Source organism: Trachurus trachurus (genome assembly GCF_905171665.1).
Source record: "Trachurus trachurus genome assembly, chromosome: 2".
Lineage (NCBI taxonomy): Eukaryota > Metazoa > Chordata > Actinopteri > Carangiformes > Carangidae > Trachurus > Trachurus trachurus.
The window spans coordinates 15,279,044-15,306,824 of record NC_139914.1 but is presented as its reverse complement, the minus strand read 5'-3'; the positions used below and the strand labels follow the sequence as shown (position 1 = coordinate 15,306,824).

Here is a 27,781-nt window from a genome sequence, read left to right as displayed (position 1 = left end):
TAGAAAAAGATTTTTTAAAAACTACAGTGCTGTTTTGTGATTTTACAGATTTTATCCTTTTGTAGGATTGAAGCCTTATGATGAAAATTTAAAAAAAGTTTAAGACACTTTTCTTAGGTCGGATATTTAATTTGCTTTTAGTTGCAATGCAAAACACTCTGTTAAAGGGTTAGTGCAGCAGAGACAATCATCTGTCAGCCTCACTAGAATGAGTATCAGCTAAATGAACTCATCTGTCAGCTCAGATTTACATGTCGTCTTGACATATAAACAGCAGTGAAGTGGAGCTGCTGAGCCACAGCTCTCAGGTCAGTACTTACTTGATGTAGTAGGGCACATTATTGGGGGAGACGCCCTGCTCGAAGGGGCTCTCCACTGATCCTGCAGAGACAAAGAAAGAAGGAGTCACAACAACACGATAAATGAAATATCTTGGACAGAAAATGTCAGTGAAATACCACTGGAATTACCACGTTCATCCAAATATAAGAGAAATTCTAATGCGGGCGTGGAAATGATGTTCAAAACAACTGAGAAAACCTGAGAATGACATTCTCTCTGTATGTGTGTGTAGCCTATATGTTTGTCTGTGTGAGCTTCTTTGTACTCACCGTGCAAAAGGCCAAAGTCCTTGTGAGCGTCCGTCAGCTGCTTCAGATGTTCCTCAACGGAGATCTGACCGAGGAAGATGGAGAAAAACATTTAGATGGATGGATGGATGGATGGATGGATGGATGGATATACATGCATACATATAGATAGATAGATAGATAGATAGATAGATAGATAGATAGATAGATAGATAGATAGATAGATAGATAGATAGATAGATAGATAGATAGATAGATATACATACATACATGCATATGAATGGGTAGATTGAGGAGGTGGAATGGAGGAGCGGAAATAGACTCAACCAGCCACTAACCCAAATTTAAATAGCTATTATCTAGACCAGTGGCTCTCAAACTTTATTTTTTACATCAAGGACCTAAATTGACACAAATTAGACCATGGACCCATTGGACAACATTTTGAAGTAAACACCAGAAATACACAAATATTTGTTCAGAGACTGAATAAAGTTTTGTACATTCAAATTCAGGCCGATGGTGTGAATCTTTGGAAATATTATAGAGACATTTCTGGAAAAAAGTGGTACAATTCTCAAAAAAAAAGTTTTTTTTAAAAAAGTAAAAAATGTTCTAGAAAAAAAAAGTTAAAAAACAAAATCTAGAAAAAGTGGTTTCTAAAAACAAAAACTAAAAAAGAATTCTCTCTCTCTCAAAAAAAAGTTGAACAATTCTAGAAAAAAATTAAAATTTCAAGAAAAAGTTGTGGACCCCGTTGAACCCTCTGAAGGACCCCCCCCCCGGACCCCACGTTGAGAAACACTGATCTAGAGTAGTACTGCTTTTAGAATATTATATAGCCTACTGTATGTCAAATTACTACATCATGAAATACCACAAAAATAATATTAGCTGTGTAAATACACAGAGCCGAGGAGCCTTACGACGAAGGAAAGTGATATCTGAGCTGATTGAATAGCTGTTAGGTTTTAGTAAAGTCTTCAGTTACACTAATACAGGGTGTATAAAGAACAACAGCCATTATTACTACACAATAAGACCTGGGTAGAGAAACGCTACGAGCCCTTTCAGGTGAACGATCACATGACCACAGTTATTTAACTATGTGAATCTTAGTTAAAGGAACAGCTCGTGCCTGATACATTTACCTTTTACAATGGGAAATACATTCATCTAAAATAGTGGAGCTCAGAGTTCAGACCAGACATGGTGAAGCAGCATTTAGCTGTGATGCTGCTCACAAGTGGAACAAACTACCAGCAGAACTGAGATCAGCCCCAACTTTTTTCACGTGCTTATAGTTGAGAACTTAAAACTTTATCTATTTTCTTTTCTTTTACTTTTATTTGCTCTTGCTTTTAACTGTTTTTAGTGTTTTGTTTGTTTTTATTCTGTTTTATGCTTCTTTTCTTCATGTTTAGTCTTTATGTAAAGCACATTGAGTTGCCTTGGTATGAAATGCGCTGCTATAGAAATAAAGATGCCTTGCCTTGCCTTTCCTAATCTAAAATAATCAAAATCAGAATGACAATAACTAGGTCAGCACCACTTAACAGTGAGAACGGTTTACAACCAGTTAACTAGTTGAATTTTCCAACATGACAATAAACCAAATCAAAGGATATTAATAAGGTCAACTAATAGACTTCATTCTTCCAGAGTTTTGTTTATAAACAAAAAAAATTCTAAATGTTGCAGCCTAAAACCACATTTATACTTCATGGTACAATATTGACAAAACTCAATAAGGAAACTATTGACACACACACAAAAAGCTATTTGACCTGTCATCTGACTAACTCCTGAACTAATCATATCCTTGGTTGCATTGAGGTACCAGTAACATCCCCACAGGAACCACAGTGTTATTGTCTACTTCCTGACACAGTGTTCAGATGTCTAATGTTCCCAGGCATCGTTGCCATGGAGATGCTGATTAGTGACACGTTTTTGTTCCAGGAAGTTAAGAATGTGAATGACTTAAACTTCTCTGCTAGAAGTCTTTGAGCTGAGGGAGTGTGTTTGTGTGTTTGGTTGATTGACCTTTCAAACACGATGTATGAGATGAAGAACAGGCGAGGATGAAGATGCTATAGAGATGACCAGGCCTGAAACTAAAGGATGAAGTTACCTTTGACTCCACCTCACCCAATCCATTCCTGCCTGAGCTGTTCTTCCCTGTCCCCAAGGTAACCTGACAGGAGTTGTAAAAACAAGAGGAAGTGGGATTGTTGAGGAGAAAATGGTCGCACCACTTTCCCTCCGTGTCGACTGAAGTGACCTGGTTGTGAAGGTGCGACCAAGTAGCTACACAACAGAAGCACGACCACTTCCCTAAACTGACTGAAGCCAGAAACATGGACAGAAAAACACATGTTTCTGTTGTACTCATGTTTTACATATGCACCACCCTGACATTAAAAGCAACGCCAGCATTCCTGAGCAAACACGTCACTCCCAATAAACCACCTGCAATGGAAACTGACTTCACAAACTGGCAGTTAAATGGTCATTTTCTGTCCCAACCAGGCGCTGGTTTCCACTGCTTGTGTCTTGGAGCAGCATGAAGGACGTAGCGTCAGTGGACGACTAAAGCAACAGGCTTCAATTTACTCCTACTGACGACTTTGGAGGTAAACCAGAAGTCCAGAGGTCTTTACATATGTGTTCCTTAGAGGAAAAGATAGTCTTACATACTCTTTGTTTGAATGGTACCCTTGGTGCAAACCAGACTGCCAAGTGATCATTGAGCCAAGAGCCAAGACCAGGGTTTGAACCCCACCTGGGGCATTCTGTACCGAGAAACACAACGCAGAGGGCCAGACTGACATCAGCTACACAGACACTATACCTCTCTCTAAGGGCCCACACCCAGGTATTAAAGGTATGAAAGGCGTATGAAAGGTCAAGTGTCCAAGGGTTCGCTCATGAACATTGACTGTAATGGTGTCAGAGATGGAGAACCAACATTCCCAGGTATTGAGACTGGATTGTGTATTTGATGAGTTTGATGAGGGAAACCAAGAAATCCCATAATGAGCCTCCGTAGCGTAGCTCTGAGCAGCTCACGGCTCTGCTCCACCGTTCTAAAAACAGCTTGCACCGACAATTAAAGGTAACGAACCTACTGCTATGACTATAGGGATTATGGTGATGGGCCAGTTTGACTAAATGTTGAACTATCCCTTTAAAATGCAAACGCAGATGGAAAAGAATCAAATTCTACGCTGTTCCAGACTTGATCCATGCCATTAGGTCCCAAAAAGATCCAAAGATAATATCACACTGTAAAAACTCTACATCTTTCCAAGAATATTTGTCTTATTTCTTGTCCAAATGTCTCATTTCTAGTCAAAACTAAACTCTTTCCTCTTAAAATAAGACTCATCACCTAAAAATGAACTTGTTTTTAGATCATTTTCACTTCTTTCAAACAAATTCTCACTTGAAATAAGTAGAAAAATCTGCCAGTGAAAGCAAGTTTTTTGTGCTACGGGGGTATTGTTAAAATGTTGTGTTTTCCCGGTGGCCTGCAGCCATGTTCACACAACAAAACCCAGCAGGTGTTGACCATGTAGTCACACAAATCTCACCATACTACCTTTACCACAAGGCCCTAGCTCTGGACACAGGCTGTCCCAAGACAAACTAATGTCTCAAAGACTTTCACAAGCCTGTAGCTCCCCCACTCTACCAACGGATGTCACTGCTCTGGAGAACGACACTTGGAGCTAAAGCCACTTAATGCAGCAGCTCCAGGGCTCCTGGGCACATGGACAGAAAAGCTGCTGCCCTAAAGCCCAGCAGGCGCAGATATATATGACTCTGTTTAGCCAACTAGGTAAATGCTGAAGAAAATAAACCTAATGAAGAGAAAAGGACATTTCTAAGGGAAAAAGTTAAAAACACTTCATAATAACTCAACAAGGACAAATAGCTTGTAAACTGTGAAACCGATATTAAAAAATAAGATTCAGCATGAATGAACTGCAGATTTACATCAACACTAGAGTTACTACACACTCAAAACAGTTGGGTTAAAAAATAACCCAATTTTAACCCAACTGCTGGTTCAAATAAGGACGAACCCCTTTTTTGGGTTAATTTTAACCCAACGGGTTGGGTTAATCTTTTTGACCCAACTTTTGGTTTGAATATTCAACCCAAGAGTTGGGTTATGCTAACTACAATGTTGGGTTATTTTTAACCCAACTATTGGGTCGTGTATAAAGCACTTGCTCGACCCAATAGCTGGGTTAAAAATAACCCAATGTTGTAGTGCGCGGACAGCTTTTTTCAAATGAACCGGCCGGTTAAGTCACAGAATTACCCAACCCTTAACCCAACAAATGGGTTACTCACTGAAAAATAACCCAATTACTTACACAACCCAGGAATTGGGTTAAATTCATAGCCCTATAACCCTGAAAATGGGTTACACTCTGGAAAAACAACTTTATTTTAATTTAACTCGACACCAATAACTCAGAAATTGGGTTCCAGAGATAACCCAACATTTTTTAGTGTGTAGAGTAGTGTGTGTGTGTGTGTGTGTGTGTGTGTGTGTGTGTGTGTGTGTGTGTACAAGCATCTGGTCAGGTGCTAACTTCAGAGAGACCGGCCGTCTGGTCCTGTCACCGTGGCGACACCGCAGCCCGTCTCAGACCGGGACTCTGCGGCGTTAAGCTGCTTTCTCTGGCAGCTGATTGGCTCTCCCTGTCGCCCCCGGTAACCATCACTGTCTGACTTCCAGCATGGCTGCCGCTGGATTTATTCAGACCAATAGAGGCACAAACTGTGCTGCCTGAGGAGGCCAGGCTCAGATGGAGCAGCAGCGAATTAAACTGTGACGTTAGCATATTAGCATATTAGCATATTAGCATGCATGGCTAACTAACCTGGAAACTAAAGTTGTTACAGCAGGGCGGCTCTACGGCTCTACGCAGGGGGCCGGCTCTACGGCTCTACGCAGGGGCCCCCTCAAATAAATGTCCTGCCCCCTTAAATCCAAATTTTAGAAGTTGAGAAAGCACATTTTAATACACTTAAGAAATGTTTATATTACAAGTTGACAAAATGTTCTGCAGTAGCACAAAAATCCGCCGAAAAAGGGACAGTGTTCTTTTCTAAAATGTTCTGTTCTTTTTTCTTTTCCTTTAGTATTCATAAGACGACCTTTCAGTTTTGTAAATCTTGACCATAGTAGACCCCCCCCCCTCTTCTCAGAGTAGGGGAGAGTGGGGTAAGTTGAGCCACTTTTTGTATTCAGGATCACTACATCAAGACAATTATAGTTTTGTTGCTAACTAACACATCTGCATATATTTCAGGATGTTTTGCATCCCTACAAATTAACAGAATGAGTGTAAATATAACTGTTTTTAAAATATAGCATGTTCAAAAAAAGTGGTCTTGTGACTCAACTTACCCCATGAATGGGGTAAGTTGACCATAGGAGTGGGGTAAATTGATCAACCCCCCCTTCTTTCCTTCCATCCATCTCCTACCTCCCCCTTTACTTAATATTTCATCTGTCCAGGTTACAGGTGAACACAAACTGCAGGGACTTCCTGCTGAGCCACCAACTCACTGAGATTTGGGGAGTTTTGCGATTACGTGGCATCTTTGGAAGAATCCCAGAGATTTTTCTTTGAAAGTAAAGTTTGGCCTCACTATAAACAACTTTTCCTGTTTATAGCAACATACTTACTGTAATCACAAACATACAGAATCTTGATTTAATCATTTGGACATATACAGCCAAAATACATTCACTAAGTGTATAGGATAGGTGGCTCAACTTACCCCACAGCTACCTTAGCTTGGGTTTATTGCTCTCACAGCTAAAATGGTGCAGTTTCATGCTAGGTTTACTACCTCATGTTGTAGCTCATAGATACCACAACCCATGTATAAAACACATGTACAATCATCTCTTTTGGTCATGAAACTTATGAAACTTCACTCTCGAGAGTGAAAAATGATTTTTTGGTCATAAATGTTAAACCACTTTACTCACGTGGTTCTAACCTTCACAGACTCTATGAAATGATGCCTGCCTCCCAAATATTTGGTCACATGCTAACTTTTTCCTATAGTTTCCTAGAAACAAGGGGTGGGTCAACTTACCCACTGGCTCATCTTACCCCACTCTCCCCTACACCAGAATGCTTCACTCACATTTTAAAATCACAAAGATTTTCTGGGGGGGATAGTGCCCCCAGACCTCCCTACAGGGGTTTAGCTACTCACCTTTTTCATGCATCTTCAGGTATATGCACCCCCCCCCCCTATAATGTGGCTCTTTGCATTACGACAGTAAAATGTTTTTATCCTCAAACAAAGAGTTAAAGGGATAGTTCACCCAAAATTCAAATTTCACTCACGAAATTTGGATTTTGGGTGAACTATCACTTCAATAAACATGTGACAGGTTTTCATCTCTACCTCTGTACATGCATGCACACTGCACAGGATCGACTTTTCCACCTGTGCGTGTGTGTGTGTGTGTTTGCACCGGCTCGTACCTGGAGCAGCCTCCAACGGGTGTTGAGGTCCTCGATGCGCTCCAGGTTGCTAGGCGACAGCTGGATGTTGGACGGACCAAACGTGGACGCCAAGTGGTTCATGTGAGTTACGTCATCTTTAATCGGAGCAATCTCTTCCTGGAACTCCTGTTAAACACAAACAGACACACACAAATGAAATGTCAAATGATTTTCTGGCTTAAAGGGATAGTTCAACATTTTGGCAAATTGGCCCATTGCCATAATCCCTATAGTGATTATGGCAATGCAAAATGCAAATGCAGATGGAAAAGAATCAAATTCTACGCTGGTCCAGACTTGATCCATGCCATTAGGTCCCAAAAAGATCCAAAGATAATATCACACTGCAAAAACTCAAAATCTTTCCAGGAATATTTGTCTTATTTCTTGTCAAAATGTCTCATTTCTAGTCAAAACTAATCTCTTTCCACTTAAAATAAGACTCATCACCTAAAAATTAACTTATTTTTAGATCATTTTCACTTGTTTCAAACAAATTCTCACTTGAAATAAGTAGAAAAATCTGCCAGTGAAAGGAAGTTTTTTGTGCTTGTAATAAGAAAGAAAAACTTTTCTACTTATTTCAAGTGAAAATAGACTTTAAATAAGTTAAAACGTGTCTAAAAACAAGCTGCTTTTTAATGTATAACTATATATAAATATACTTATTTTAGGTAGAAAGAGATTAGTTTTGACCAGAAATAAGACAGATATTCTTGGTAAGACTTTGAGTTTTTGCAGTGCAACAGAAACCCACCTTGACTCTGTCGATGTGGTCGGGCAGCGAGTCGATGAGCAGGTCTCCCACCGGTTCCCAGGCCTCCTTCACCATCTGGGCCTGCCTCAGCTGCCCGTCCAGCAGCTCCTCCGCGTCCTGCAGCTCCAGCAGCCGGTCCAGACCCAGCTCCAGCCTCCTCTGCCAGTCGGCCGCGTCCACGTTCAGCCGGTCCCAGTCGTTCACCACGTCGTCCGCTTCCTTCCTCAGGACTCGCCCCACGTTCTGAGCCCGCTCCTCTGGGCTGATACCTGGGAAAAGGGTGATGGATGGAAAAATAAGTCTCTAAAAACCCTGAAAAAATGATGACACCACCATCTGTTTTAATACTTTAGGTCATAATTACACTGCTACTAATATTGTTTTTATTGCTTGTATTATTATCTAATAGGGCAGTGGTTTTCAACCTTTTGTACATCAAGGACCCTAAACTGACACAAATTAGACCACGGACCCCCATTGGACCAAATTTAGAAGTAAAGACCAGAAATACACGAATATTTGTTCAGAGACTGAAGAACATTACTTTTTTATACATTTAAATTAGGGCCAATGGCGTGAATTTTTGGAAATATCATAGAGAAACTTCTGGAAAAAATTTCTCCAAAAACATTTAAACATTTCTAGGAAGAAGTGGTAAAAACAAATCTCGAAAAAAGTAAAAAATAAAAATAAAAGTAAAAATTTTCTCAAAAAAAAGTGGTAAAATTTCTTGTAAAAAATGTTAAAAATAAAAAAGGAAAGATTTTCTAGAAAAATAGGGGTAATATTTCTCCAAAAAAAGTAAAAAAGAAACTAGAAAAAGTGGTAAAATAAAAAAATAAAAAAACTTCTAGAAAAAAGTGGTAAAATTTAAAGAAAGAATCGGGGACCCCCTTCAAACCTCTCAAGGACCTCTCGGGGTCCCCGGACCCCATGTTGAGAACCAGTGTATTAGGGCCGTCAATCTTCCCCCTAAATCTGATTGGAATATTCAAATTATATTCTATTTTTTAATGTGTTTTTTTTATTTTTTTAGCTCATTATACCAGCTTATTATTACGCCCTGCGTCCACTAAAGGGCATTCCAACCAAATCTGTTATGTAACATTTGCAACACACTTAAGTTTTACCAACTCAATATAAAACTTCAAGATGGAAAATTGAAAGATTTTCTATTAAAATAAAGTCAATAATGACATTTTTTGTGTTCTCTTTTTATTTGGAAAAGTATCGAAAAATATCGAAAAACATGTTGGTACTGATACCGGTACCAAAAAGTTGGTACTGTGACAACACTAGTGTAAATACACTAATTTGGTATATTTATAAATAAATGAATATATCATTCAATAAATGCAGAAACACTGAAATAAATGAATGTACAAACAGAAATAAGATTTTTTTTCATTGACAAAATCAAATTTTTTTTTTTTGTTCATTCAATGACTTCCTTTTAGATAGATAGACAGAGATAGAAATAATTTGTACTTGGGCGTTTATTTGTGCTTGTTTTTCCTTTAAACGAGGCACCGTAGGCTTCATCGTTTCAAATGTCAGGCCGCTCCAGCATCGTTTGGTTCATCTGAAGGCCTGCTGTGGTCCTCTGCTGCATATTTTCCACGTGCGCACGATCCCAAATCAGCTCAGGTGTAGTTTAAGACACGTCCGTTTTCATTTAAGCGCCTGTTACCTCTTTTATGGCGACCAAACCAAAGCCCAAAGACCAGAGACCAACCCCTGAGAGACAGTGGAACTTATATGTCAAAGCACTCAGGCTTGTTTGTGCGGCGATAGAGGCTCACTTTGAGGAAAGCAAAAGCTGAATTTAAACCAAACAAAACAAAATGTCACAGTCTGAAGGTCAAACTGAGACTTTCTAAGAGGAAACGGTGTTTTGTTTCTCTCAGTGTGGCGGTGATTAGCAGCTGGAGTTCACCAGCTTTCTTTCTGTCTTCTGTCTCTGAGTGTGTTTGAGTTGGCAGCTCGCTGAGTTTAATGAGCCAAAGTTAAAGTTCAGCTGTTTTCTAGCAGCGCAGGTCACCAGGTAACCAGGTAACCAGGTAACCAGGTCACCAGGTAACCAGGTAACCAGGTAACCAGGTAACCAGGTAACCAGGCTGCTGCCACGAGTCTGTGAATGTGTTTAACCTCCACGTGTTGAAAAGACGCTTGAAGGTTTGTTAACAGGCGCCTGCTGCTGATTGGACCAACACACCGTCAGTCTTTTGACCTGGAAGGAAACGCTCAGTATGAAGCCAAACTTTATATATTTAGCCTCTTTAAAGGGATACGCCAACATTTTTTTTTGCGTGTCTTGCCTCACTCCCGAGTCCATGACCAGCAGATAGACACCATCCTTTCCACTGTGCGTGCAGTAACAAAGGAGATAGAGCCGTATCGCCGTAATTAGCTTAGCTCAAACACTGGAAGTGTATGGGTAGTGTTAGCCTGCCTCCACCTAAAGTCGCTAATTAGCTTAGCTCAAACACTGGAAGTGTATGGGTAGTGTTAGCCTGCCTCCACCTAAAGTTGCTAATTAGCTTAGCTCAAACACTGGAAGTGTATGGGTAGTGTTAGCCTGCCTCCTACCTGAGCTGAAATCAGCAGTCAGAAGCTGATTTCATTTTAGCTCTAAACTCTGTAAATATATCACTTTATCAACATTTCAAACATGTTTAGGTGAGAAAGTAGCCGTTTAGATCAGCAGTGTGTCGTTAATTTGTCTAAATACCAGCTGTTTACTATTTTGTTCGGACAAATTTGGCGCTACTCAAGCTAGCTGTTGTGACCAACACACTTCTGGTTACTTTCACAAAATAAAACACCCGTTGCCCTTTACATACAGAAAACCATGACGATAGAATTTGTGCTTTTACTTTGAAATAGGAAGCTAACCTACCCTCGATGTAGCTAGCTTGAACCAAAATAAAGCGTCTTTGCTTGAACCCTCCGTTTTGACCGATCTGGTCCCGTTAGCGGCATTTGACCGCTCAAGATGCCTTACCGGAGAGTTTTGTAGCTCTGAGACGAAGATCGGTCCATTTAGAGTTGCTGAAGAGTTTCTCTGATGACTTTAGGTGGAGGCAGGCTAACACTACCCATACACTTCCAGTGTTTGAGCTAAGCTAATTAGCAACTTTAGGTGGAGGCAGGCTAACACTACCCATACACTTCCAGTGTTTGAGCTAAGCTAATTACGGGCGATACGGCTCTATCTCCCTTGTTACTGCACGCACAGTGGAAAGGATGGTGTCTATCTGCTGGTCATGGACTCGGGAGTGAGGCAAGACACGAAAAAAAAAAAGTTGGCGTATCCCTTTAATGCTTTTATTGCAATAGGACAGTATATGAGGTCCTCTTGGTCCATGAATTCCCTGTAATATACTGTATGTTTTTAATGTTTTCAGTCACATACAGCTGCGGCTATGGGGAACTTTTACAATGTTTCTATTTCACAGTTTTCAAACATCTATTTTTAGGTAATATTATATTATATCTTTTCAAGTAAATCTGGAGAGATTTGACCGTGACCTTTTTCATATGGTTTGTTTTTGCATTTGTCATTTTCATATTTGTGGTGTTTTTGGTGAATTTTTTGTGACTTGTCGCTGTGTTTGGCCCTTCAAGGCTCCCGTAGGATATATCACAAATGGAAGAGTTATTTCTTGCATTTACATTTCAACAGCACAGTCTTCCTCAGATGTAAATGACCCTAACCCAGGGGGGGTTAAGGCCTGAAGGAATGGAGGGTCAGGGTGGGGGGGGGTTTACCTTTCTGCTCAGGTGATGGGGGGTCTCGGGGCAGTTCGGACAGAAAGACCCCGACGTCGTCCAAGGACTTGGTCACAACTGGTTCCTTGGCTCTCAGGTCCCTTCTGAAGCCCTGTGAGGTAAATACAGAGACTGCTTGATGAAAAACTGTCCCTGAAGGCAACGTGCATCAGAGGTTTTGCATGAATTTCCCTCTAAAACAACTCTGTGTTCAGTTCAGTTCAGTTCAGTTCAGACAACTTTATTTATCCCCAAGGGGCAATTCAGTTTAGCAGACTCAGTTTCATTAAAAGACAAATAAAAGAAAGAGAAGGGAGACAAAAACAAGTTCATATCAGGTAAACAGTATGTGGCACAGACTCTCACCGCACGTTGACATGTGTGGTAACGTTGTGTTATTATCTCATAGCGTGGTGAATGTGCAGCTCACAACTTGTCCACCAGAGCGTTGTGGAGTTGTTGGATTGTGTATTTGATGAGTTTGATGATGAGAGAAACCAAGAAATCCCATAATGAGCCTCCGTAGCGTAGCTCTGAGCAGCTCACGGCTCTGCTCCGCCGTTCTAAAAACAGCTTGCACCGACAATTAAAGGTAACGAACCTACTGCTATGACTATAGGGATTATGGTGATGGGCCAACTTGCCAAAATGTTGAACTATACCTTTAAATAATGATGAAGCTGTTACATTTTAAAGGTAGGGTAGCATGCCAATTTTTCTTTTAGAGCATTAAGTAAAAATACATTTTAACATTTAAAAAAAAAAGGTGTATTCATCATGTATAACTTAAAAGAAAATCAAATCAAAATATGTAAATGACTGAAGGGTGCCCACATGCTGCAGAGACAATCAGTTTCTGTTTGTGTGTGTGTGTAGGTTATATATGTGTGTGTGTGTGTGTGTGTGTGTGTGTGTGTGTGCTCCTACTCGGTGAGTGTCCAGCTGTGCCTGCACGGCGGGGACGTCGCCCCCTACAGGCGGCTCCCTCTCCAGCTGCTGACTCCTCCCTCTCAGCCAGTTGAGCAGCTCCTGCAGCGACATGTGCAGCCTCTTCCACGGGGCCATCTCCGAGTCCAGGTGGGCCCTGGTAACCATGGAAACCACAACCACAGAATCAAAAAACATGTTTTACCCTAATTTCAAAGCAATGACGTTCAAAAACAATCTCCCAAAGTTTCACAGTCCAGATAATTGAGAAAAGGCACGAAAATGATGATTAAAGTCGACTTGCAACTTTAAAACCCTCTGAAGATGAGCGTTGCATCGGTGCAAAACATGAAATATCTCCTGAACCGTTTATGATAGAGACGAGCTGTTAACTGCATCTGGATCACGGGATTCTCCGCTTTCCGACGGTCATTGAATGGTGCCTCTATGACAACAAGGGACCGTATAGGGTGCGTGTAATCACGTGGTACAGGAACAGATGCCAGAGTCACTGGCAAAACTTTAAATGCAATTTTCTCAGGTTTTAGAACGGAATAAGAGAGTAGGAGATCGTAATTCAAATGGCCACATCTAGAAAACCATCAAATGTAGCTATGACTCTGACTAGGGAATCATTTTAAAGCTTATTTTCTAATCTTTCCATTGATACCAAAATCTCAACTTTGAAATGTGGGTCACGGTGACTCATTTTGATGGATCAGGTTTTATTTTTCTTCCTGTGTCTTTGCTCAGCAGCAGCTTCCTGTCCCGTCCCGTCCTCACCTCATGCTGAGCGTCTTGTTGCGCAGCTCGTTCCAGCGCTGACTCATGTTGTCCAGTCGTTTCTGCAGCAGCGCCGAGTCGTCCGAGTCGTCCAGGGAGCTGATGATCCTCCGGCCATTTTCATCCAGAGAGTGGTACAGCTCTGTGTGGTTGTCGATCTCTGCCTGGAGGTCCTGGTGGTGACACATAAGAGACACTTTATGAACGCTGGTCAACATGACCTTTGACCTTTGACCTTTGACCTTTGACCACCAAAATCTAACCAGTTTGTTCTTTGGTCTAAGTAAATGATTGTATAAGAGTTCTAAACAGGCCGGGCCGGGTCGACCAACCAGAACGGACACACTAGTCTGGGCTGAAAATACTAGATATTCAAATGACTCGGGTAGGGCCACGGGTCCAAGCCACGGGCCACAAGCCACGGGCTGAGGGCCACGGGTCCAAGCCACGGGCCACAAGCCACAGGCTAAGGGCCACTAAGGGCCACTTTTAGACCAGACCTAGCAGGCCTAGTACCTAATCATAACACATGATGCATGAAACTGGCACAGAATTGAAACGAATCGCATCCAGTGGAAATTGCCCGTTAAATTGCTACACCTCTGCCTGGCCATGTGCATCTGTTGACAACAAAGCCTCAAAAAATCAATGGATGGAGCTGTGGATACATATATGTTAGACGTGTATATTTGTGTAGTCATAAGTAGCAGCAGCAACTCCACCGAGCAGCAGCGGTTGGAGTTAAGGCAGCACCATCTACTCATTGTAAACAGCTGTGATACGTTCTTTCACGTCGGAGTCTTCAAACCAGAACAAACACAAACACCACCGGGAAAAGTCGTTAGATTTGTCGCTAGTCGCTTTTGACAAGAGAAAGTCGGCAACACTCTGACACTGCTCAGAGTACATCCCATAGACTGTAAACAGCCGCTCTCATTCTTCTTCTTCTTGGTCTCGGGGCTGGCGGTTGGCATCCAACTTGAAGGTGCCTTACCGCCACCTACTGGACTGGAGGTCCCACACTCAGTCCTCCAGTCCAGCAGACAGAGGACAAAATGGGCCGCGATTAAATAAATGTAACGCGTTATTTTTTTAAAATTAATCGCATTGCGATTAACGCGTTAACTCTGACAGCCCTAATACACAACAATGGCAAGTCCTCAGGAAATGGATCAGGAGCTGAGACAGTGATTTACTCACTCATATCATAATGAAATGATGCAGGATTAATGCATTATGGATGGAACTGTCTGTAACAACCAAATATCAAAATGTGTCATTGGGATCCAAAACGTGGTAACCCTTTAAGCATATTTTTGGGCTTTTGATGCCTTTATCTGATAGTACAGTCGAGAGAGAGAGAGGAAATAGGGAGGCAGAGAGAAGAGGAACGACATGCAGGAAAGAGTCGCCTGATGCGGGATTCGAACCGGGGCCGCCTGCACGAGGACTGTAGCCTCAACACACCGTTACTCCATTACTAAACTCTTAATGCTGCTGAGAGGATGATTGACAGGGGAAGAAACTATCTTTGTGAAGTTCTTGAACATTTCCCAATCAAGAATTGTGGGAAAACAAAACAGTTCAATAACTTTATTTAGCAGCTTTAAAAACAAGAGTTAACAAAGTGCTTTAACAAATAGGAACTAAAGAAAACAAAGCAGAAACTATAAAAAGCCCCAGCAACACAGGCGATATGAGAAGCCAGGAGGAACCAGAATATGATGCAGTTAAACTAGATAAAAACAATAAAATACAAGATAAGAAGAGATAAAGAAGAGTTGGAACAAGTGATGGCATGAAAAGTAAGGCTGTAAGAACAGATAAGAGCACCTGAATAAGACTGTGAGACAAAATAAGATAAGGGACAAATAAAACATTTGTAAGATATATATGACAGTGAAAGTCATAAAAGGAAAAAAAAACGATGCAGAGAGATTAAAAAAACTGGGGAACTAAACAAATAAAGAAAGTAGGAGAATATCAGCCGAGGAGTAAAAGATGATAGAAAACAATAAGAGGACGAAGATGAAGACCAATAGAAGGTGACAACTGCAGTAGCAACATATGATGTGATGTGATGGGCCTATAGCTCTCCACTAGTTACTTACCTTCAGTAAAATAACAAGTCTTATTTAACCTAACTTAGTTTTATGGAATAATTCAAATATCGAGAGATCGAGATCGGTCAAAACGGAGGGTTCAAGCAAAGACGCTTTTATTTTGGTTCAAGCTAGCTACATCGAGGGTAGGTTAGCTTCCTATTTCAAAGTAAAAGCACAAATTCTATCCTCATGGTTTTCTGTATGTAAAGGGCAACGGGTGTTTTATTCTGTCAAAGTAACCGGAAGTGCGTTGGTCACAACAGCTAGCTTGAGTAGCGCCGAATTCGTCCGAACAAAATAGTAAACAGCTGGTATTTAGACAAATTAACGACACACTGCTGATCTAAACGGCTACTTTCTCACCTAAACATGTTTGAAATGTTGATAAAGTGATATATTTACAGAGTTTAGAGCTAAAATGAAATCAGCTTCTGACTGCTGATTTCAGCTCAGGTAGGAGGCAGGCTAACACTACCCATACACTTCCAGTGTTTGAGCTAAGCTAATTACGGCGATACGGCTCTATCTCCCTTGTTACTGCACGCACAGTGGAAAGGATGGTGTCTATCTGCTGGTCATGGACTCAGGAGTGAGGCAAGACACGGAAAAAAAAAGTTTGGCGTATCCCTTTAAAAGGACATTTTCATAGGAAATCCAAGATACTGCAGAAAGATTTTCCCCAACCTGGCAACCCAGTGTTTTATAACTGATCTGTCATCTTGTAATAACAATGCTGTATGTTCTATATAATGTATCACATTTTTAATCAAACTTTAAGACATTGAGAATCCAACATCTTCCATGTGTTCTTAATAATGCTTATAGGATGAGTTATGTGAATAACAATTCTTGTCCAGTTTCAAACTTCTCAGTTTGTCCTTTAAGTAGCACTAACATCAACGCTAAACACCCAATCAATCTTCAGTGCTGTTTAATTCGTCCCTTAATGTGTTCGTTTGGAGTAAAACCTTGAAAACTGTGGAAACCACAGTTACAGAAAGTTCCACCCGCTGGAAGTTTCATGATAAATTAGACGACATGAAATTTTAATGACACCTGAGAGGAAAATTGGGTCACTGCAGCAAAGAAGAGGACGGAGATAAGAATAGAACAAATAGCAAACAGTGAAGATATTGAAGGTGGAGTGAAGGATTGTACAGATGGAGGTGGCTTTACAAGCTTATTTGCACTGTAATCTTAATGTTCTCTGCAGTTTGAGCCCTTTGACGTCTTTAATGTCAATTTATGTCTTGTTTGTTGGTGGTTTTATCACATTTTTAAAGGGATATGCCAACATTTTTTTTTGCGTCTTGCCTCACTCCTGAGTCCATGACCAGCAGATAGACACCATCCTTTCCACTGTGCGTGCAGTAACAAGGGAGATAGAGCCGTATCGCCGTAATTAGCTTAGCTCAAACACTGGAAGTGTATGGGTAGTGTTAGCCTGCCTCCACCTAAAGTCGCTAATTAGCTTAGCTCAAACACTGGAAGTGTATGGGTAGTGTTAGCCTGCCTCCACCTAAAGTCACTAATTAGCTTAGCTCAAACACTGGAAGTGTATGGGTAGTGTTAGCCTGCCTCCACCTAAAGTCGCTAATTAGCTTAGCTCAAACACTGGAAGTGTATGGGTAGTGTTAGCCTGCCTCCACCTAAAGTAGCTAATTAGCTTAGCTCAAACACTGGAAGTGTATGGGTAGTGTTAGCCTGCTTCCACCTAAAGTCATCAGAGAAACTCTTCAGCAACTCTAAACGGACCGATCTTGGTCTCAGAGCTACAAAACTCTCCGGTAAGGCATCTTGAGCGGTCAAATGCCGCTAACGGGACCAGATCGGTCAAAACGGAGGGTTCAAGCAAAGACGCTTTATTTTGGTTCAAGCTAGCTACATCGAGGGTAGGTTAGCTTCCTGTTTCAAAGTAAAAGCACAAATTCTATCCTCATGGTTTTCTGTATGTAAAGGGCAACGGGTGTTTTATTTTGTGAAAGTAACTGGAAGTGCGTTGGTCACAACGGCTAGCTTGAGTAGCGCAAAATTCGTGGAACAAAATTGTAAACAGCTGGTATTTAGACAAATTAACGACACACTGCTGATCTAAACGGCTACTTTCTCACCTAAACATGTTTGAAATGTTGATAAAGTGATATATTTACAGAGTTTAGAGCTAAAATGAAATCAGCTTCTGACTGCTGATTTCAGCTCAGGTAGGAGGCAGGCTAACACTACCCATACACTTCCAGTGTTTGAGCTAAGCTAATTAGCGACTTTAGGTGGAGGCAGGCTAACACTACCCATACACTTCCAGTGTTTGAGCTAAGCTAATTACGGCGATACGGCTCTATCTCCCTTGTTACTGCACGCACAGTGGAAAGGATGGTGTCTATCTGCTGGTCATGGACTCGGGAGTGAGGCAAGACACGAAAAAAAATGTTGGCGTATCCCTTTAAAAAAAACGAACTTGCAGAAATGTCTTTTTTTGAGGATTAAGGAGTGGAATCAGCTCAGATTTAGACATTCTGTCGTATGGAAATACTAAACAGTGACATGCTGAGTTAAAAAAAACAGCTAAATATTTCAATATTTAAAAAAAAAAATTAAAAGAAACAAGAGCAGTAAGTTGTATTTGAACTACTATTTTCTTAAATGTTAGTAATCGTTTGACTTAGATTTGATCGTCACATATACACAAGAGAAAATCGCTCGGTTTTCTTTCCCAACCTGGACGTGGTAGACCTTCCTGCGTAGCATCTTCCGGACTTTACTCTGCTATCCAATAGTTAGACGGTGAGAAGACGAAGAAGAGGCATCATCATCATCTCCATCATCATCCAGTCCTACGTCCCGGTGTAACTTCATAAAAACGCCCTCTCTTTACATGTTTGTGTGCGCGCGGCAAAGAGAGAGAGAGATTTAGAGATGAAGAGATGGAGTTAGTTTGAAAGATAGAGGGTGAGGAAAAAAGAAAGAAAGAAAAAGGAGGTAGAGGAAGAGAGGGAGGAAAGAGGGAGAGAGACTTTGGTGCATGAGATGATGAGTGTGCTCATTTTCCAATTAACTGTTATCAGTGCGCGACGCTGTAGCCTGAGCCTGTGTGTGTCTGCTGCCGCGCTGCCCTCTGCCATTATAATTGGACACAGCAGATTATCTTAGCGCAGCTACAGTGCTGCTGTTGTACTGACGGAGCTGCGTGTGTGTGTGTGTGTGCGTGGAAAGGAAGTGTGCACCGCGGCTGAATTCGCAACAGTGTGCGTTTGAAATTTTCCAAAATGCTCCATTTGTGCTTTTTTCCTAAAACGTGTGTGTGTGTGTGTGTGTGTGTGTGTGTGTGTGTGTGTGCCACTGCACCAGAAAGAGTGTGTGGGTGCAGGGTGAAGGCTGAGGGTCAGAATATGTTCTCTCTCAGAACAGAGCCTTCCCTTCAACACCCACAATGCAGTGGTGGGATTTTGCATTTTGTCCATGGAACAGCTGTGGACCAATGAGATCTCTCTTCTCTACCCAGATTCCAGTCATACCAACCGAGGCAGAGTCAGGAAGAAGAAGAAGGTCTCAGGCCTCGTCCACACCAACACGGATATTTGTGAAACCAAAGTTTTGTTAAAGCAGAAGTAAGCGATCCGGTGGTTTTGGCTAATGCTGCGTTCCAGGCAGGCTTTTGAAACCGTAAATTACAGCTTCAAGTCACGACTTACGACTTTGTAGCGTTCCAGGCAACCCACTCGTGTTTCTCCGACCTGTTTTACCGGTGAAAGTCACTATAACGGCCACTCGTAACTTCTGACCCGTGAACTCGTACCAGATCGAACTGGTACCACTTCACAGGTCGGAAAAACACGAGTTACGAGTTGCCTTGAACGCACCATAACGTCTTGTCAGCCGATGGAGTTAGCAGCCCCCGCCCTCGTCATGGATCTATTGGTCCTCGTCCCTACGTCACCACATTCAGGCGCATCCCTTGGCTGCACACACAGAGAGGACTGCCCCTTTATGCCGTTCTCTCTCCTCATTGGATAAAGGTTGTAGGATACAAGGAAAGTTTTCTCCTGGGCTCAGAGCAGAGCAGAGTGACTGACAGACCCGTGTTTCAGACCAAACACTCTATAGAAGTGATTGCTGTCGGAAGATACAACTATTTAAGACTTAGATTAACACAAAAATATCGCTTACTTCTGCTTTAAATAAAATTCTGCGTCCACACGAGTGGTGTAATAACAATACTCCGTAAAACACACGCAACCGTAAAATCCGCTACCAAGTGATGCAATGTACGTGTAATACATATGCCACAGCAATAGGTGGCGATGTAAGGCCAATACAGCTGACAGCCAATAAACAACAACAACTTTATCACGTCCATTTTAGCTAGCAAGCTAACGTTAACTCTAGCTAACAACCGCTACCTAGAGGAAATAATAACGTAAACAATGGAAATAATCGAATACTCAAGTGTTTTCTGTCTAAATATTAGAACCTCCGCTGTAAGCACACTGAGGCCAGTTTGTCCTAGAACACTGTAGAAAGAAATCATTTCAAATCCCTTGTGAAAACACTCCTTCAGTCATGAGAATGAACTGTTTTGGTGCTTGAAATAGGATATGAATACAGTAATAGATACGTGTAGAAAACAAGTCTAAAATGACATTTTGTCAGATTGCTTTTTGAGCACAAATGTTGTCATTCTGCCGTTCTATTTTCACCAAATGTCTCAAATGTGAGATAAAAGAAGCTGAATATTGACTTCACATTACATATAAAGCTCATAGCTGCACGTGCAGACCTCAGGATGTTTAAATGACTTGATGAACCCCGGTACCTTTCTGATCATGGGGCCCCCCCCCCCCCCCCACCTAACGGCTGTGGCCCTAAACGACCACATAGAGGGTTTATGCCAGCGGCCACCGGCCCTGGGTGTGTTGCCGTACCGTCCACTGTGCCAGCAGGTTCCTGGCTGCATCAGGCTGCTCCTGCAGCCGCTCCTTGGTGGTGGCGTCGACCAGCACGGTGCAGGTGGTCTCAGCCTCCGTCAGCCAGTTGAGGAACTTCTCCAGGTCGAGGTAGAAATGTTGCAGCAGCTTCAGAGCAGCTTCTAGAGCTGCTTCCCTGTCTGAGATGCTGAGGAGACAAAGACACGGGACAAGACGCTGGGTCAAGCATCTTTATTCAAAATGTTCTGTTCTGCTATTCTGAAAGTCTCTTCACAATATTTTCAATACATCCAGCGAAAATTTACATTTATCATTTCTGTAGAACCTGCTTCCCAAATAAGACTTTAGACTTAGACTTTATTTGCACATATGAAATAGAATAAATACATTTACTGATCTCTGTCAATAGGGAGGAAGATACGAAACCCGAAAGGCTTATTGCATGACCTCACCTTGACCTAACAAATAATTTAAACAAAGTAAAGAAATATGCATTGTGCAAGGTAGGCTATGTTATAAATAAAAAAAATTTAAAAAGTAAAATCTATTCACATGAATGTAATTGTGACATTTTAGCACTTGCAAGCTACTTTTCATTCAAAAAGTCATCAACTTGCTCTTTCTTTCTCTGTTTTTTGAAATTCTTTTTTTTTTAACTGAACATGGAGCACATTTTTTGTTATCAATATCATTCATATTAGGGCTTATAATTCTGACGGAGTATTAGGGCCACATTGAGAAAAACACAGACTTCGAGAATAAAGTCATAAATTTACGAGAATAAAGTCGTAAATTTACGATTTTATTCTCTAAGTTTGTGATTTTTTTATTTGTCAATGTGGTCCTAATACTCCGTCGTATATAATAGATGATTGCCATCTAAAAGAATCATTTCAAAGGCCCTGATGGTTTTGAAATTCAAATCTGAACATTTATGGATTCTTTTCTGATTTCTTTCTGATTCTTTTATTATTACTTAAACAGAAAGTGGAAATCACTTGTTTAAAAGAGAAAAGTTAAAAAAAATTTAAGCAATATTAAACCATAAAATTTGAATTTGGATGTACTTGAATCATTTTTGGTAATACTTTATAATAAGTACACATTATTAAGCATTAAATACTGAATTCATCATTTATAACATGAATACTCATTAGCATGTAGTTTATAAACACAGTTAAAATGTTTTATTCATAGGGTTAAGCAATAACTGTGTTTATAAACTACATACTAATGAATATTCATGCTTTATAAATTAAGAATTCAGTATTTAATAATGCTTAACTAATGCTTAATAGTGTGTAGTTATTATAAATAGTTACCTAACTTTTTAATGGATCAACAGCCTTTGAATTCATATTTCTAAGTGTGTGTGTCGTTACCGTTTGCTGATGTGCGTCCATGTGGCCGTCATGTCGTTGTTGACGTGTGAGACCTTGTGTGTGTCGTCGCGGGCGTACAGCGTCAGCAGTTTGTCGGCGTGTGCGTTGGTTTTATCCACCTGGCCCTGCCACGTCTGCAGCTCCTTAGCAAACAGCTGCAGGGACGAGAAGAGACGTTAACGGTCAGAACGACACAACAACTACAACTGACCCCAAGTTCACAGTGACCTTCAAAATAAGAGTTGAGTCGTCTCTACACACTAAAAAATGTTGGGTTATCTCTGTAATCCAATTTCTGAGTTATTGGTGTTGAGTTAAATTTTTGGGTTGTTTTTCCAGAGTGTAACCCATTTTCAGTGTTATAGGGCCATGAATTTAACCCAATTCCTGGGTTGTTCAAGTAATTGGGTTGTTTTTCAGTGAGTAACCCATTTGTTGGGTTAAGGATTGGGTAATTCTGTGACTTAACCGGCCGGTTCATTTGAAAAAAGCTGTCCACGCACTACAACATTGGGTGATTTTTAAGTGCTTTATACACGACCCAATAGTTGTTTAAAGTTGTTAAAAATAACCCAACGTTGTAGTTAGCATAACCCAACTCTTGGGTTGAATATTCAATATATTGTTCAAGTAATTGGGTTATTTTTCAGTGAGTAACCCATTTGTTGGGTTAAGGGTTGGGCAATTCTGTGTGTCTCCGCCCGCCACCACAGCTACCTGTGAATATATTGGGTCGAACAAGCGCTTTATACACGACCCAATAGTTGGGTTAAAAATAACCCATCGTTGTAGTTAGCATAACCCAACTCTTGGGTTGAATATTCAACCTAAGAGTTGGGTCAAAAAAGAATAACCCAACCTGTTGGGTTAAAATAACCCAAAAAGGGATTCGTCTTTATTTGAACCAGCAGTTGGGTTAAAATTGGGTTATTTTTTAACCCAACTGTTTTTAGTGTGTAGATGTGAAGGTAAAGTCAAGTCCCACCTTCATTTCAGCGTTTAGTTTCTTCAGCTGCTCCACCGTGTACGTGATCTCGTCCCAGGACTCGATCCTCTCATTGGCCAGCTGGATGTGGTGATCTGTCACTTTCCTCGCGTCCAGCCAATCGGTGGAGTCCTGCAGCATGTTGTGAAGCTGCTTCGTCCGGTCCGACAGTTTGGTCTGAGAGTCCTCCCAGTGGGTCTGAAGCCTGTCGACTACAACCACACAGATGGAAAAGTCTTCACATTTAGAATCATAATGTGTGTATAATATGTCTGTGTGTGTTTGGTACTTGTTGTTGTTTCAGGAACAAACACATGGATTATAATTATTATAGGAATTGGACAGAGTGTCTTTGTGTCCAGTGAGCATTTGGAAAACCAGTGCAGATTGTTATTCCCCACTAATCAAGTTAAATCAAGTCATATAAATTGAATTGAACTTAACTGAATTTCAGATCATTATGATTAAATATGATGCAGATAAACACATTTCATTGGTCTCAGTGCTTTGAATGTCTGTATTTGACTTTGCGACGTACTGCGTTCAGTGATGGCGTTGCGGGTGTCCTGGTTGCTGCTCTTGTTCTTCAGGTTCTGGGCTGCAGTGACCTGTCTCTCCAGCAGGGGGCGCCGCTGCTCCAGCTCCTGCAGGGAAACCTGAAAACACACCATCAATATTCATTCATTCATTCTTCTCTTCGGCTGTAAATTGGACCTTGTGATAATTATGTGTTCACTTAATTGGAATGTAACTCACTGGAATTGGAAGCATTGGATTCCAATTCTGTTTTCTAGAAATTACATTTCATCACAAATAAAACTGATTTTTTTTTAAGTTCTTTTTTCTTTCTTTCTTTCTATTTATTATTTTCTCTCTGCTTAGTCTTATGAATCCCATTCAAACATCAATACAGCTTGACGACTAAATTCCAGGTATAAAACTTTTATCAATCTCACAATTTCTAAAAATGTCAGTATTGTTCACTGCTTTCTGCCCATGAAGATGAAGGAAGGAATGTTTCCAGCCCACACTGTAAAATAATAAGTTACACTGTTCTGACAGATCTCTGAGTCTGATTATGAGGATGTATGTGGATTAATTTCTTTTTTTTAATTGTAGTTTCTTGCTATCTAAATGTAGCTTCTATTGTGTCTTGTGTAAAAGCATTCGCAAATGCTATTTCCTATTCTATTCTATTCTATTGGATTCTATTCTATCCTGCTGTATTCTATTCTCTTTTATTCTATTCTATTCGATTTTATTCCATTCAATCCTGCTCTATTCTATTGGATTCTATTCTATCCTGCTGTATTCTATTATATCCTGCTGTATTCTATTTTATTCTATTCTATCCTGCTGTATTCTATTCTCTTTTATTCTATTCTACTCTGCTCTATTCTATTGGATTCTATTCTATCCTGCTGTATTCTATTATATCCTGCTGTATTCTATTTTATTCTATTCTATCCTGCTGTATTCTATTCTCTTTTATTCTATTCTACTCTGCTCTATTCTATTGGATTCTATTCTATCCTGCTGTATTCTATTCTATTTTATTCTATTCTGCTCCATTCTATTCTATTCTTTTATATCCTGCTGTAATCTATTCTATTCTATTCTGCTGTATTCTATTCTATTCTATTCTATTCTATTCTATCCTGTTCTATTCTATTCGATTCTGCTGTATTCTATTCTATTCTATTCTATTCTATCCTGTTCTATTCTATTCGATTCTGCTGTATTCTATTCTATTCTATTCTATTTTATCCTGCTGTATTCTATTCTGCTGTATTCTATTCTATTCTATTCTATTCTATTCTATTCTATTCTATTCTATCCTGCTTTATTCTATTCTATTCTATTCTATCCTGCTTTATTCTATTCTATTCTATTCTATCCTGCTTTATTCTATTCTGCTGTATTCTATTCTATTCTATTCTATTCTATCCTTCTGTATTCTATTCTACTCTACTCTACTCTACTCTGCTGAGTGTCAGACCTTGAGCTGGTTGATGTTACGTATGTCTACTCTATTCTACTTTACTCTACTCTACTCTACTCTATCTGCCGAGTCACCGCCCTTGAGCTGGTTGATGTTATATTCTACTCTACTCTACTCTACTCTACTCTACTCTACTCTACTCTACGTGTGAGTGTCAGACCTTGAGCTGGTTGATGTTATATTCTATTCTGCTCTACTCTACACTGTTCTACTCTACTCTACTCTGCTGAGTCACCGACCTTGAGCTGGTTGATGTTGTATTCTATTCTACTCTATCCTTCTGTATTCTACTCTACCCTACTCTACTCTATCTGCTGAGTGACCGACCTTGAGCTGGGTGATGTTGTCCTCGATGTCGTCCAGGTCGGCCACCACCACCTTCTTGTTCTGCACCATGTTGTCCAGCATCGTCAGCCAATCAGTGAGCTCGGCCCAGGACCGGTTGAACTGAGCCAGAGCTGCAGCGTCGGGCTGAGAGCTGGAGGACAGGGTCTCAGCTACACACACACACACACACACACACACACACACACACACACACACACACACACACACACACACACACACACACACACACACACACACACAAGATGATATATACTGTATGTAATATGTCAGTTTTTGGATTATTAGGCCTATATGGATCGGACGGTCCCAGGTTTGATTCCACAGGTTTCTATTTGAGCGCCTAAAAGATTCTTTGTCTGCAGAAAGTTTGAGAAACAATGAGCTGATCCCAGTTCTAATCTGAGCACTTTAGATGTTCAAGGTGAGAGGACACGTGGGAAGACGTGTGTCCTGAAGCACAGTTGGTAATAAACTCAAATGTGTGGAGGGAATTTAAATAGAAGGTAATTATGAGATTCTTTTAGTACAAAATCAGTTTTTTAACCCTTCAGAGTCTGTGCATCTTTTTCTGTATTTCTCTTGCCTGGTCTCTTTGTGTTTTACTGCTTGTAAAACCTCAGCCCTGTAACGCACAAAGTAATTGACATGCTTTTTTTCAGGACAACCTGGGCTATTCATGGGATATTCATTCTGTAGTGGTGTTATATGAATGCAGAAAAAGAGATATGATCAGAAAAAGAAAGGAAAATAAAAAATGCAAAATAAATTTCACATATATTTGTTGGAAACACACAGAAAATGTATATGTACTTGTGTATCTATTTTTTACGACGGAGTATTAGGACCACATCGAGAAAAAAAAACACAGAGTTTGAGAATACAGTCGTAACTTTATTCCCGTAAATTTACGACTTTATTCTCAAAGTCTGTGTTTTCTTTCAATGAGAAAAAAAGTCATAACATTACGAGAATAAAGTCGTAAATTTACGACTTTATTCTCGAAATTTGTGATTTTTTTTTATTTGTCAATGTGGCCCTGATACTCCGTTGTAATTTTTTTCTTTTCTCTTTTGTTATTGTTGTTTCGCTTCCTTTTGTTTTGTCCTGATTGTTATACGTCCTTCTTAACTCTTTCGCGACCATTGACGAGTTAACTCGTCAAAACCGTTTTTTTACAGATTACGATAATAGTCACTCTGAGGTACCCTGTGTGTGAATATGGTTCCTCTGATATGTAAAACTGTTTTAAACTACAATCAAAACATAATGTTTTTTATAAACTGTGTGATCTTGGTTTTGTTTGAGTAATCGTTCTCCTTGCTGCTCTGGGGACAGCGTGCAGCGCTGTGCGGCTGTCGGCTACAGTGTTGCGACTTTCTCGCTGAATCTGGCGACTTTCCAAACCCTCTTTTGACAAAAGCGACTGACGACAAATGTGGCGAGTTTTACCGGTGCTGTTACAAACGTTTCTGGTTTGGAGACTCGGATCTGAAAGCCGGTTATCTCTGCTGTTTTCACGGTGCAGCGGAGCGGGCGCTGTGCAGCGGGGGCTGTGCAGCGGGCGCTGTGACCGGCCGCCCCCCGCCCCAGAGCGCTCATCACCGGCCAGTCACACAGCAGTGTCCCGGAGCTGCTGCGCTGCAGCCAGAGACCCACACCGCTGCACCGCTGCACCGCTGCTCTCCACGCTGCCACACCCCCCAGACAGATTTACCTACAAATATATTTATTTAGCCGTAGAAATGATTTGGGAGACGCCACACTGCAGAGAACCGGTAAAATGAGCCGATTGCCACTTGACACAAAAGTGCGTTTTTCTCTGAAACTAGAGCGGGAGCTCCGTTTTTGGAGAAACCCAGCTCTCTTCTTCTACTTCTTACTCACGAACGAAACGGCGGAAAAACTCGCCGTTTTTTCGTGGAGCACGTTGTAAAGTCACTCTTCAACCAAGTGAAGACCGTTTGTTTCTAGGTGACGTACAGAGTTCGGTTCGACGTGAGAAAAAGGTAAACAAATAGCCAAAAACATGTGGTCCTGAGCGGATGTGCTGAAGAATTAGTGTGGTCGCGAAAGAGTTAATATCACTTTCTGTTGAAACTGAGACAAAAACTTAAGTAAAAAAAAAAAAAAAAAAAAAAATCAATAAATATGACAGCTTGTGTAAAACAGGAAGTCTGAGACAGAAGGCGACTTTGCTTATAGTATATATCCTCATATAGCCTTTGTCTTTACTTTTCTTACTTCATTTATTTCATTTAACAATGTCAGGTGGTGTATGCCTATTTTGTATGTAGGTCTTATCTTGTTATTTTTTTTCTTCCTTCTATTTTTTGTAAAAAATGTAAAAAAGTGAAAATAAAATATAAAAAAAAAAAAAAAAAAAAAACAGGAAGCCTTACTGGTTTTCCTGGACGCCAGCAGCGCCAGTCGTTCTTGATGCTGCCGCAGCAGCTCCAGGATGATGGTCCAGTCTTCTCTCAGCTGGACGCACTTCACCTGCCACGCAAACACACACACACACACAACAAAGGCTTTTATTTTGATAGGGCATCTTTGGCTGGGGAAAACCTACTGTGAAATAGAGGAGAACTTTATTGCAGGACAGATTATTGATATTGAAAGGAAAACGTTCATAATAATATAACTTTTTTCTACAGA

General features: G+C 40.7%; 1 protein-coding gene across 1 annotated transcript in view; it reads right to left on the bottom strand.

The window, feature by feature from the left end:
* Positions 1 to 316: 316 nt before the first annotated feature.
* Positions 317 to 27,781, bottom strand: part of LOC310999082 (dystrophin-like) — a gene marked incomplete at its 3' end in the record, with an annotated part of 346,130 nt that continues 318,665 nt past the window's right edge. Inside the window, exons 54-66 of the mRNA XM_083989398.1 lie at positions 27,523 to 27,619; positions 25,103 to 25,272; positions 23,312 to 23,429; positions 22,774 to 22,985; positions 21,789 to 21,943; positions 20,404 to 20,593; positions 13,380 to 13,552; positions 12,597 to 12,753; positions 11,670 to 11,781; positions 7,899 to 8,167; positions 7,121 to 7,267; positions 612 to 675; positions 317 to 381 (exon numbers count right to left, since the gene is read on the bottom strand). Of these exons, the coding sequence (XP_083845524.1) occupies positions 317 to 381; positions 612 to 675; positions 7,121 to 7,267; positions 7,899 to 8,167; positions 11,670 to 11,781; positions 12,597 to 12,753; positions 13,380 to 13,552; positions 20,404 to 20,593; positions 21,789 to 21,943; positions 22,774 to 22,985; positions 23,312 to 23,429; positions 25,103 to 25,272; positions 27,523 to 27,619 (1,929 nt within the window). The remainder of the gene's footprint in view (positions 382 to 611; positions 676 to 7,120; positions 7,268 to 7,898; positions 8,168 to 11,669; positions 11,782 to 12,596; positions 12,754 to 13,379; positions 13,553 to 20,403; positions 20,594 to 21,788; positions 21,944 to 22,773; positions 22,986 to 23,311; positions 23,430 to 25,102; positions 25,273 to 27,522; positions 27,620 to 27,781) is intronic.